The 13,270-nt window shown below is 45.9% G+C and overlaps 1 protein-coding gene across 4 annotated transcripts in view; it reads left to right on the forward strand.

The window, feature by feature from the left end:
* TOE1 (target of EGR1, exonuclease) overlaps nucleotides 1-13,270 on the forward strand; it is a 66,376-nt gene that overhangs the window by 11,383 nt on the left and 41,723 nt on the right. For 2 of the 4 annotated variants that reach the window (XM_069232829.1, XM_069232832.1), the window contains exons 2-3: nucleotides 7,997-8,118; nucleotides 10,115-10,155. In XM_069232829.1, the coding sequence (XP_069088930.1) occupies nucleotides 7,997-8,118; nucleotides 10,115-10,155 (163 nt within the window). Of the gene's footprint in view, nucleotides 1-7,991; nucleotides 8,119-10,114; nucleotides 10,156-13,270 lie in introns of all 4 variants that reach the window. The other 2 variants (XM_069232831.1, XM_069232830.1) reach the window with 1 other exon arrangement.

Here is a 13,270-nt window from a genome sequence, read left to right on the forward strand (position 1 = left end):
CTTTTCACATAAAACACAAATAGCTGTTTTAAAAGTGGACACAGTGCAATTTTCACAGTTCCTGGGGGAGGTAAGTTTTTGTTAGTTTTGGCAGGTAAGTAAATCACTTACAAGTCTCAGGTTTGGGTCCAAGGTAGCCCACCGTTGGGGGTTCAGAGCAACCCCAAAGTTACCACACCAGCAGCTCAGGGCCGGTCAGGTGCAGAGGTCAAAGAGGTGCCCAAAACACATAGGCTTCAATGGAGAGAAGGGGGTGCCCCGGTTCCAGTCTGCCAGCAGGTAAGTACCCGCGTCTTCGGAGGGCAGACCAGGGGGGTTTTGTAGGGCACCGGGGGGGGGGGGGGGGGGGGACACAAGTCAGCACAAAAAGTACACCCTCAGCAGCGCGGGGGCGGCCAGGTGCAGTGTGCAAACACGCGTCGGGTTTTCAATGGTTTTCAATGAGAGACCAAGGGATCTCTTCAGCGGTGCAGGCAGGCAAGGGGGGGGCTTCTCGGGGTAGCCACCACCTGGGCAAGGGAGAGGGCCTCCTGGGGGTCACTCCTGCACAGGAGTTCCGTTCCTTTAGGTGCTGGGGGCTGTGGGTGCAGGGTCTTTTCCAGCCGTCGGGAAATGGAGTTCAGGCAGTCGCGGTCAGGGGGAGCCTCGGGATTCCCTCTGCAGGCGTCGCTGTGGGGGCTCAGGGGGGACAACTTTGGTTACTCACGGTTTCGGAGTCGCCGGTGGGTCCTCCCTGAGGTGTTGGTTCTCCACCAGTCGAATCGGGGTCGCCGGGTGCAGTGTTGCAAGTCTCACGCTTCTTGCGGGGAGTTGCAGGGGTCTTTAAGTCTGCTCCTTGAAACAAAGTTGCAGTTCTTTTGGAGCAGTGCCGCTGTCCTCTGGAGTTTCTTGTCTTTCTTGAAGCAGGGCAGTCCTCAGAGGATTCAGAGGTCGCTGGTCCCTTGGAAAGCGTCGCTGGAGCAGGGTTCTTTGGAAGGCAGGAGACCGGCCGGTAGGACTGGGGCCAAAGCAGTTTGTGTCTTCTGTTCTTCCTCTGCAGGGGTTTTTCAGCTCAGCAGTCTTCTTCTTCTTCTTGTAGGTTTCAGGAATCTAAATTCTTAGGTTCAGGGGAGCCCTTAAATACTAAATTTAAGGGCGTGTTTAGGTCTGGGGGGTTAGTAGCCAATGGCTACTAGCCCTGAGGGTGGGTACACCCTCTTTGTGCCTCCTCCCAAGGGGAGGGGGTCACATCCCTAATCCTATTGGGGAAAGGAGGATTTCTAAAAGTTAGTCACTTCAGCTCAGGACACCTTAGGGGCTGTCCTGACTGGCCAGTGACTCCTCCTTGTTGTTCTCATTATTTTCTCCGGCCTTGCCGCCAAAAGTGGGGGCCGTGGCCGGAGGGGGCGGGCAACTCCACTAGCTGGAGTGTCCTGCGGTGCTGGCACAAAGGGGTGAGCCTTTGAGGCTCACCGCCAGGTGTGACAGCTCCTGCCTGGGGGAGGTGTTAGAATCTCCACCCAGTGCAGGCTTTGTTACTGGCCTCAGAGTGACAAAGGCACTCTCCCCATGGGGCCAGCAACATGTCTCGGTTGTGGCAGGCTGCTGGAACCAGTCAGCCTACACAGATAGTCGGTTAAGGTTTCAGGGGGCACCTCTAAGGTGCCCTCTGGGGTGTATTTCACAATAAAATGTACACTGGCATCAGTGTGCATTTATTGTGCTGAGAAGTTTGATACCAAACTTCCCAGTTTTCAGTGTAGCCATTATGGTGCTGTGGAGTCTGTGTTTGACAGACTCCCAGACCATATACTCTTATGGCTACCCTGCACTTACAATGTCTAAGGTTTGGCTTAGACACTGTAGGGGCACAGTACTCATGTACTGGTGCCCTCACCTGTGGTATAGTGCACCCTGCCTTAGGGCTGTAAGGCCTACTAGAGGGGTGACTTATCTATACTGCATAGGCAGTGAGGTTGGCATGGCACCCTGAGGGGAGTGCCATGTCGACTTACTCGTTTTTGTTCTCACCAGCACACACAAGCTGGCAAGCAGTGTGTCTGTGCTGAGTGAGGGGTCCCCAGGGTGGCATAAGATATGCTGCAGCCCTTAGAGACCTTCCCTGGCATCGGGGCCCTTGGTACCAGGGGTACCAGTTACAAGGGACTTACCTGGATGCCAGGGTGTGCCAATTGTGGAATCAAAAGTACAGGTTAGGGAAAGAACACTGGTGCTGGGGCCTGGTTAGCAGGCCTCAGCACACTTTCAATTCAAAACATAGCATCAGCAAAGGCAAAACGTCAGGGGGTAACCATGCCAAGGAGGCATTTCCTTACACAATCCTAGCAAAAGTACATATAATAACAAATCTCCTAATAGGGTATGCACCGGGTGTAGGAGTCCAAGTCTTGTGTTGCCTTGGGGAAAGTGTAAAAAAAAAAAAAAGTGTGAAAGAAAGGGATATTTTGCATGCATGTGCCAAACTGGTCCCAACTCTAGAGTGGTAATCGTACATTAAAAACATTTTAAGAGTGATGAAGTCATTATTAAGGTCTTTAGTTTTGACAATTGCATCAGTAAATGTGATCACCCACCAAGACCAACATCTTCAGAGTAAGAGGGACAATCATCCAGCTACTGGTAGACTCAGTCACTTTATAAAGTCATACCCCAAGTCATGTTTTCAGGAGAATAACCACAAAGGTGTACGTGACAGTGAGTGGTCCACTCATTTTGGGTTGTCATCACCAATACGATTTACACATCTGAGTAGATCAGACGGCTCAAAATCAGGTCATGGTTGTTGAGGATTTCACACTGAAAGAGATTTTGGATGACACCAAGGAGGTTTCCAGTAGCAAATTGAGAGAACTCTAGGGTTATGTACATAAAATTATGATGAAACATGAGACCATTCCAGTACAGCACAAATTGTGGAAGGCACCTATTGATGCACGTGAAGAGGGCTATAAGATGATTTGGGATATGGTGGAGGAATGTGTAATGGAACTGATTGAAACATCTAATTGGATCTCTGTGGTGATAATCACCGAGAAATCTGATGGGAGCTTGAGGTTCTCTGTCGACCTCCGCACAGTCAACCAGAAAATTGTTGTAGTTAATTAGCCGTCACCCAACATTAATTTTGTCATTGAAGTGTGGTAAGTACTTTACTAAATTAGGTCTTAGGAGTTCTTACCATCAGATAAAGTTGCGCGATGACTCCAAAGCACAGATGGTCTTCATTACAATGTATGGCGAATTTGAAAGAATGCCCTTCAGTTTCTCCGCTGCTGCAGGTGTATTTCAAAGGATGATGGGGTATGTGTTTATAGGCAATGTTATTTATTTCCAAGATGATATCATAGTATTTGTGGACCGTGGGAAAAGACATTGGTAACTTATTACGGATAACGAAACACAGTTAGTGTCGGAAGAGATGGAAACATTGCTCAGATCTTGTTGTATGTCATTTTCATACTTCTCTGTACAACCCACAAGCTAATGGTATAGTTGAGAGGTGTAATCCTATAGGAAAATCACGTTTTGGGAATCCGTTTTTTTTTCCTTCTCATCCCCGCTTGACGGATCACCCCAAATTATTCCATGCGTAAACTAGGCAAGAAAGAACTTTTCTGGAAAGCTTGGAGGAGATTTGCCAAACCACGCTGAAGTACTTAGCAACACAAACAATGCATTTCCTATGGAAGCGTAATCCTAACTATATAGTTTATTTTCACTGGAAGAAAACAAAGGTTAAAGCGATGTTTTATAATGAGATAAAGTGCAATAAAAACAAAACATTTTAAACTTAAAAAAAAAAAAACACTGAAATTCACCAGTTATAAGTTAACGGAAGTAACAATAACTCACACCTTCCCCATGCACAGTGCTGTCATCAATGATGTAACTTCAGATGTCATAATTGATTTTATTATGTCATAGAAAATGTTGTGTGGTGTAATATGTGCATGGCCTGGATTGCTAGTCAAGCAGGTCTTGGTCTGAGTGGAATATTCAGATTCCCAGTCATCTAAAGTTTTCTGTCTACGAGGCTGATGCGTTTGCCTATCAAACAGTGTCGACTTGCTCCTGTCTCCTGCATGAGTAAGAACATGCACATTTTTCCCCAGTCAGGTTTGAGGCCTGAGTAGTCGCCATTGGGATATTGGGCAATTTGGCCAGTCGTTTTGACGGCTCAGTAAAGAGTTTTAGCTGCTCACGGTTAGGAACATTAACAGTGGCCAGGATGATTTCTGGACCATCATCCCTACCTTCAACCAGGACATATTGGTCACCGAGATCATTTTGTGATTCTGCAGGAGTAAAAATGATCCCATGGCTGACCCAGGTTAGTGCCTCTGGTACAGGTGGAGTATTTTGGAGCGCTATGGTCTGTATATCCAGAATTAGACCATATTGTTGCCTTCAACACCCTTAGACAGAAACAAAACGCAGATATTATTGCATCTAGTATGCCCCTCCAAATCTTAATTTCTATATTCAAGGAAGCAGACTATCGATTATGTCTGCCGCACAGAAGTTGCCACCTGTATTTCATCCAAAGTTACTTTGTATGAAATGCGGGCCAAGATCTACTTGCTTCGATCTATTTTGGCCTCCGGTATATCTCTTGCCATGATGGTTGCGAGGATCACAGGGGTGTGGAATTTATTAAAATATCTACTTGTCCAGTGGACAGGTTGCTTCTCAAATCTACTTGTCCTGTAAAAAGATCTACTTGTCCCTTTAGTGCCATGTAGTGTGGCGACAAATTATGGCAGCAATCTCATTATGTAAGAGCTCCGATAATAGCCTCTCTGATTATGCCAGGGCTACTACCATAATAGGGCTTGAATACTTGCAGTTTCAATCCCTACTGTAGCAATTTCCTTATTTTGCCACCTTTCTGCAGATCTGCATACTGGGGCTGGAGGAAGCAGTAAGCAATAGTTCCAGGACTGGAATGCCTTTGAGTCTGCAAACCTACTAACCTACATGTTTTAAAGATTTTCACCAGCTTCTCTCTAATATTTTCCCATAATAAGAAAGGTTGGACATTTACTCCTGACAATGGCAGAATTAGAACTTCTTCCAGGGTTGGGAAGAAAGTGGCTGGAGGGAAAATCAACTTGCAAATGCTCAATAGATTTTCACATGAGCAAATCTACACATGCGTATTTACCCATGCTAAAATACAGTTCACAAATATTTTATAGGGGTACGACAGATACCATGGGTGCACTTTTGTGACTTTCTTTAAGAATTTGGGGCCACATGTAGGTAGGTTCAGATTTGCGACCCGCAAATTGTTAGTCAGAGCGACTCCCAATTTGCGAGTCGCAAATCCTAATGTAGGATGGTGTCCCTGACACCATCTGTGATTCGCAAGGGCTTCGCAAATGTCCACCTCATGAATAATCATGAGGTGGGTCGCAATTTGCGACCCCCTTGCGAATGATGGCCCTCACAGGGATGGTGGTCTGCTGGAGACAGCAGACCACCATGTTGGTGACTGCTTTTCAATAAAGCAGTTTTTTTTTGTAATGCAGCCCGTTTTCCTTAAAGGAAAACGAGATGCATTACAAAAATGAAAAATGAAACCTTTTCGTTTAATTTTTTCAGAGCAGGCAGTGGTCCGCACGACCACTGCCTGCTCTGAAAAAATGTTTACAATGACATTCACAATGGGGAAGGGGCCCCATGGGGACCCCTTCCCTTTTGCGAAACTGTTAGCACCCATTTGAAATGGGTGCAAACTGCGATTGGTTTGTGCCCGCGTTCGCGGTCACAAAACAATCCTACATTGCACTACGAGTCGCAATTAGGAAGGGAACACCCCTTCCTAATTGCGAGTCGCAAACCCATTTTACGATTCAGTAACCAGGTTACCGAATCGCAAAAATGGGTTTGTGCATCGCAGTGTGCTTTTTGCACATCGCGAACAGAGAAAGTCGCTGTTTGCGACATGCAAAAAGCTACCTACATGTGGGCCTTGGTCCCTAATTAGGTCTGGTTTTAACAAAGACATTTTGTTTTTATTAGACTTCTATTTCTCTCTCTTTTGGCTGGCTTTACTGTGAGTGATCGCATTCTGCTCTTCCACAAGGAGCATATTGGCACACAAAGTAGTTTTGTTCAGTGTCAGGAATTACAGTGGCAATCGGTGACGTAATGAAACTGGAGGGTGCCCCTTTGCAAAGAACATGGAGGAGCCCCCTCTCCAGACTCACTCAGGGCAGGTGCTGTGCTGAAGGGGCCCCCTGGAGGGCAGCTGCAGGGCCTTTGTTATGCCACTGGTGGCAACGTGTGCTTTTAGAGTTCAAAAATTTTTTTTTTTTTTTGCCAGTGTTTGTTACAATGTTGAGGGCCTGGTAGCTCCCACAACAATAAAGTGTTACAAAAGCCATGTCAAAACAAGACACGCATTGATGAAACTAAAAGACTTAAAAAAATATGTCAGATCAGTTGGCTTTGTCAGTGTTTGTTTATTTTCATGCTTCCCATAATCGTGTTGAAAATGGTTACACTGATTTTCCATTAGAAATATTTTTGGGAAATACTAGCATGCATCAACACATTTTACTAAATGACACTTCATTTGCATCTAATCAGAGAGCATTCTGGGAGCATTATACTTAGCCTCATAGCCTAAACTTTCAAACATGTGTATACACGTTTTTTTTTGTTGTACTGGAACCAACGTCAGTAGTGAAGTGTGACCTTAAAGCATTTATTTACAGCACTCACCCTAATAATGAAGGCTTTCAAATAATGAACCATAAATACAAGTTGGATCAGCATTATCTTTTGGAAACATTACCTCAACTGCAGAGAGTTCCACTCTCTGTAAACAGGCAGCCAAAGGGTTTGTGCTGCAGAGGATTGGGCCTACTTGTCCCAAGGACAAAGTAAACATAAAAACTTGTTGCCCTTGACCCCAAACAAGATGTCCCGGGCGTCGGGCAATAGGAATTCGTGGGATGCTCCTTTGGCTTGGCCATCTTTAGGTTATGACCACTGGTTGCAATAGGTCATCCAAGGGTCTACAGACAGAAACAGCAGAAATCTGGGGTCACAGAGCATCCCATGCGAGCGCAAGGGTCTGTAGGCACCCCTCCACCCTGCATCAGCTTGAAGAATATTTTCATGTCTGGTCGTTCCAGTTGCCTCTGCGTCACGTATTCAGGGGGAAGATCATGGTGGTGGCGAGGAAAGCAACTGAGAGACACTCCCGTTTCTCATGCCACCCAGAGTAACATGATTTCCATATTCGTTGGCTGTGGAATGGGTAGAATATTTTACTCCCTGACACCTTTACTGCTCAGGGAGACTGTTGCAGTTCAGTATAGTCTAGGTTGCCCCTTCTTCCTGTGAAAATGCTCACTGGGCTCCTACCACGCTCCCTTGCACGAGGTGGCAGACATACACTATCTGCTCACCTGGGCACAAGCTGTTTTATTAGGGCTGCTGGGACCGCTCAATTGCAGGATTGGTCCTTAGTCACTCCCAGCAGTTTCCAAGCCTCTGCTGGACGGTTACGTGGACTACTCTCCCACAGGTCAGTCCCTGGCCTCTTGCCCAGCACCATCTTTGTTTTTGGACATGTCGGGTCATGCATGCAGTTAGTTTTCTCCCAAGCTGGGGAACTAGGAGACACAGAATGCAGTGTCACCATTGCAGCGAGAAGCAACGTGTCGCACTCTCATTTCTCCACTCTGACAACAGCAGCACCAGTCATGTCAGGGTCACTGGAGTTTGGGAGAGCCTCAGGTAATATGTCACTGACCTTGGCCACACTCCGTGTTAATGTCTATATTCAATAATGATATTGAGTGCTGGGAACTGCACCACATGGGATCCTTTGCATGGTTTGCCCATCATGATGATTGTGCTTCCATCATAAAGTGATTAACATTCTGGAAAATATTGAATCTGTTAAAATCTTACGTGATATGATTTGTGTAAAATGGGATTTCCCTTCATCCATGTCTCTTGTTTACTTTCCTCAGAGCAGTAGATGTGAATATGGCCTGCTTGAAAGTTCCGGTTGTTGACGTGCAGAATGACAACTTTAAAGAGCTCTGGCCTTCTATGCTCCTGGCCATAAAGACCTCTACCTTCATAGCTCTTGACACAGTAAGTCTGGCCGAGACTGGGTAATCGATGTTGTGTATGATTGGAAGAAATTATATTGGGCTGGAAATAATAACTGGAAAAACAATGGTTCACATGATATGCTCATAACATTTTACTTTACAGCTTCATAACGAACAAAACAATTCGGGGTTTGAGGCTTCTGAAAGGCCAGAATATTCACAAAGTTTTCAAAAAAGAAAAAGGTACCCATGTGTTGTGAAACAAGCCTGTGAATTTGTCATCCCTTTTTTGTGTTCATACTGCACAAAGGTCTAGTAAACTGCCAAAGCACACTCTTCCAATTGTATGTCATAGATGCAAGGGAGGATATGTCTCACTTGGTAAGATAGTTTCCTTCCCTTCTTAATAAACACAAGAAGTTTCTTTGCCCATTTTATATTTTTAGATGAGTGGTATTGAGCTCTCGGAGATTGCACAAATTTATACTTTTACTTCGTAGGCACTAATTTAAAATTGTGTGCTTAGATGGCAAAAACGGATTAAATTGTTGGATAGAGATAAGAACTGATTATCTTTGATTCTTTAAACATGTAATCAATTGTGTGATATAAAAATTGTCTTTAATTTGGATTAACATTGTGCTTAACTTATTTCTGTATAACATCCTTAAGGCATGTGTATCAGTCTTTATTTTTTAGAATGAGAAGTGTGCAGTGCTCACTGGCCTTCGTCAATCAGATCATAATAAATAGATTTAAGTTGAACACCCTCAAAGTGCTCTCGATGTAAGACATCTCAGAAGCACGGTGCTGTGGCCAAGGACTGAGAGCACTAGAAACGCTGAATACATTTTGGGCGAACTTAAAGCTAGACCTGACAAGAATTGTAATTGAAGGTGGCACTGGAATGGCTACTGAGCAAGAATAAAATCAGCTCCTCTTTAAGCTCAGAACATCCTGGGGAAAGCGAGTAAGCTATAACCAGCAGAGTGGGAAGAACCACTGGCGGGGGGTGCTTGTGAATAGTAAGTACCATTGAAGTGGTAGCTGGAGGTGGTTACCTCGCTGTTTAGTGGTAAATGGTGATTGAGAGAGGAACCAAGGGAAAGGATTACAAACACGTTTTTTTCCATGCATGTTCCCTACTTCCCTCAATCATGTAGGTTTGTAAACATAATTAGGTTGATTTGCCAGCCCGTACACAGACTTACTTATGCCTCATGACTAGACAGTGAATGACCTGTTCTGTGGCTTTTCTCATTCTTGACCAGAAAATTCCAAGCCCTGCAAAAGCCTCTTTTTACACTTTAATCCGAAACCAGTTGTGCAAAATTCAGTCTACTTGGAAAAGACAGTTAAACAGCATGTGGGTAAGGAAATATTGAGGAGGTCACCATTTGCTTAGGGTTATGGATAGCAAAACAATCAGTTTGCTCTAAAATACAATGTGAATAGTGCAAATCTTCAGACTAATATTGTGGTCACTTTCAGAAAAAACAACATTGCCCAGCATAGGTCTTCTGTAGATCTGTGCTAGATTTTCATGCCCATCAGTGATTACTTAGAAGTTCCATTTGGATTAATTGTATGCATGTTTCTTATGAGGTTATTCTGAAAATCTGGCACGTTTGTGGGTCTCCTGGAGCTATGGTGCACACCATGAGTTAGGCTAACTTCTCCTTTACAGCTTCCGAACTCTGATTTTATAAATCACAAATGTGAGTCTGCTTGTGCATGATAGTTATGTCTCTGCCATGCCTTCATCAGGGATCGACTAGCTTTTCCATTTGTCTTTTTTGAAAACACTAGACATATTTAGAAAGAAAGCTCATGTGTTAAGGAGAGACATCGCATTTGTAATTGTTGGGATTAAAAGAAGACCATGTTGTTCAGAAAGACAAAGTCTCGGGGGGCCTGGTCATACATTGTGAGCTAATCAGTGTTTGCCATACACCTTGCAATCTTGCACTTAAATGCCACATCCAACACCTTCTCTGAATGTGATTCCTGGAACTAATCTCTGTCTTTGTGTTCAGGAGCTGAGCGGCCTTGGGTCTAGGAAGAGTTTAATGAACCAGTAAGTGATCAAACATTTTAACAAACCTTTACATGTAAGGTGCTTCATACTCTCATGCTTCCAGGTGCTGATGCAACGTTTGCGAGAGAATTCAGCAAGGGAAGTGTCAAAGTTTTTGGGAACTGGGGCTTTTGTGTGACCTGAGAAAACACTGGGGCCAAGTGGGTGGTATGTTTTAGGGAAGTTTGCAGATTAGGTGAAACTAAAAGGCAGGACTTGTCAGAAGGTGTTGTAGTATTGGGGGAGCAAGGGACAGGACTACCACTGCTACAGAATTCATGAACACCTTAATACTTATCAATCTTCTTTACATATAAGTGCTGCCCAAAGTGTGCATGCTTGGGAAGTTGTATAATTTGAATTATTTGTTTGTGCTACTGACTAGGTATTGAAAATGTCTAGAAGTCAGTCTCACAGCTTTGCTAACATTCACTGTTCTGTTCGCCTCTCCTCACATTTGGTCCTCTTAACCAAAAGTGCTTTACAGCCGGTTGCTGAAGACTCACAAAAGGGTCCTGTAGGAGGTTGGCTCTGTATATACTATTTAAAAGTAAGAAATAGTGTGCACAGAGTCCAAGGGTTCCTCTTAGAGGTAAGATAGTGGCAAAAGTAGATAATTCTAATGCTCTATTTTGTGGTAGTGTGGTCGAGCAGTAGGCTTATCAGAGGGTAGTGTTAAGCATTTGTTGTACACACACACACTCAGACTTACTCCAGGCCAATAGGTTTTTATATTGAAAAATATATTTTCTTAGTTTATTTTAAGAACCACAGGTTCCAGATTTACAGTTAATACTTTAAGTGTAAGGTACTTCACATAGATACTTTAGGAACTTTGAATGAAAACAATATCATGTACAGTCTTTGTAAAAAAAAAAAAAAAAAAAATGGCAATAAGCTATTTTCAAAGTGGACACAGTGCAAAAATCAACAGTTCCGGGGGAGGTAAGTAAAGGTTAGTTTTGGAGGTAAGTAAAACACCACACCAGCAGCTCAGGGACGGTCAGGTGCGGAGGTCAAAGAGGGGCCCAAAACACATAGGCGCCTTTGGAGAACAGGGGTGCTCCGTTTCCAGTTTGCCAGCAGTACCTGCTTCCTTATGGGCAGACTTGGGGGGGGGCCACGAGAAGGCACAGAAAGTACACCCTCAGCAGGGCAGCCGGGTGCAGTGAGCAAAGCAGGTGTCCAGTTTTAGATAGAAAACAATGGAGGGACCCGGGGGTCACTAGCGTTGCAGGCAGGCACAGGGGGGAGCTTCTCAGGACAGCCACCACCTGGGCTAGGCAGAGGGTTGCCTGGGGGGTCGCTTCTGCGTTGAAGTTCGGTTCCTTCAGGTCCTGGGGGCTGCGGGTGCAGTGTTGGTTCCAGGCATCCGGTCTCTTGTTACAGGCAGTCACGGTCAGGGGGAGCCTCTGGATTCTCTCTGCAGGCGTCGCTGTGGGGGCTCAGGGGGGTCGTCTCTGGTTACTCACGGACTCGCAGTCGCTGGGGAGTCCTCCCTGAGGTGTTGGTTTTCTGCAGGTCGAGCCGGGGGTGTCGGGTGCAGAGTGTAGTCTCATGCTTCCGGCGGGAAATGTGACGTCTTTGGAAGTTGCTTCTTTGTTGCAAAGAAGTAGCTGGTTTTGAACAGGGCCGCTGTTCACTGGAGTTTCTTGGTCCTTTAGTCCAGGGCAGTCCTCTGAGGCTTCAGAGGTCGCTGGCCCCTGTCGATGTGTCCCTGGAGCAGGTTATCGAAGTTGGAGACAGGCCGGTAGGGCTGGGGCCAAATCAGTTGTCGTCTTCCTCCTTCTCTGCAGGCTTGTAGGTCAGCAGTCCTCCTTCTTTCTTCAGGTTGCAGGAATCTGAGTTCCTGGGATCTGGGGAGCCCCTAAATACTGAATTTAGGGGTGTGTTTAGTTCTAGGAGGGAAGTAGCCGATGGCTACTGTCCTTGAGGGTGGCACATCCCTAATCCTATTGGGGGAATCCTCCAATCTCAAGAGGCAGGGGTCACCTCCGCTCAGGGCACCTTAGGGGCTGTCCTGACTGGTGGGTGACTTGTTTTTCTCATTACCTCCTCCAGCCTTGTCGCCAAAATTGGGGGCAGTGGCCGGAGGGGCGGGCATCTCCACTAGCTGGGATGCCCTGTGGCGCTGTAACAAAGGGGGTGAGCCTTTGAGGCTCACCGCCAGGTGTTACAGTTCCTGCAGGGGGAGGTAAGAAGCACCTCCACCCAGTACAGGCTTTGTTCCTGGCCACAGAGTGACAAAGGCACTCTCCCCACGTGGCCAGCAACATTTCTAGTGTGTGGCAGGCTGGCAGGAACTGGTCAGACTACACTAGAAGTCGGGAATGTATTCAGGGGGCATCTCTAAAATGCCCTCTGGGTGTATTTTACAATAAATTGCACCCTGGCATCCTTGTGCATTTATTGTGGTGAGACGTTTGATACCAAACTTCTCAGTTTTCAGTGTAGCCATTATGGAACTGTGGAGTTCGTGTTTGACAAACTCCCAGACCATATACTCTTATGGCTCCCTGCACTTACAATGTCTAAGGTTTTGCTTAGACACTGTAGGGGTATAGTACTCATGCACTGTGGTATAGTGCACCCTGCCTTAGGGCTGTAAGGCCTGCTAGAGGGGTGACTTACCTATGCCACAGGCAGTGTGAGGTTGGCATGGCACTCTGAGGGGAGTGCCATGTCGACATAGTCATTTTCTCCACACTAGCACACACAATCTGTGAAGCAGTGTGCATATGCTCAGTGAGGGGTCCCTAGGGTGGCATAAGACATGCTGCAGCCCTTGGAGACCTTCGCTGGCATCAGGGCCCTTGGTACCAGGGGTACCAGTTACCAGGGACTTACCCGAGTGCCAGGGTTGTGCCAGTTGTGGAGATAAAGGTACAGTTTAGGGAAAGAACACTGGTGCTGGGGCCTGGTTAGCAGGGTCCCAGCACACTTTCAAAACATAACTGAGCATCAGCAAAGGCAAAAAGTTAGGGGGTAACCATGCCAAGGAGTCATTTCCTCACAGGTCGTGTGACTGTGGCCCAGATAGGGTAAAGGAGAAGGAAATAATTTTATGGAAGACAGTGAGAAAATGGGAGGGGATCCAGCATAAAAAGTCTAACTG

The sequence above is a fragment of the Pleurodeles waltl genome, chromosome 4_2 (assembly GCF_031143425.1).
Source record: "Pleurodeles waltl isolate 20211129_DDA chromosome 4_2, aPleWal1.hap1.20221129, whole genome shotgun sequence".
NCBI lineage: Eukaryota > Metazoa > Chordata > Amphibia > Caudata > Salamandridae > Pleurodeles > Pleurodeles waltl.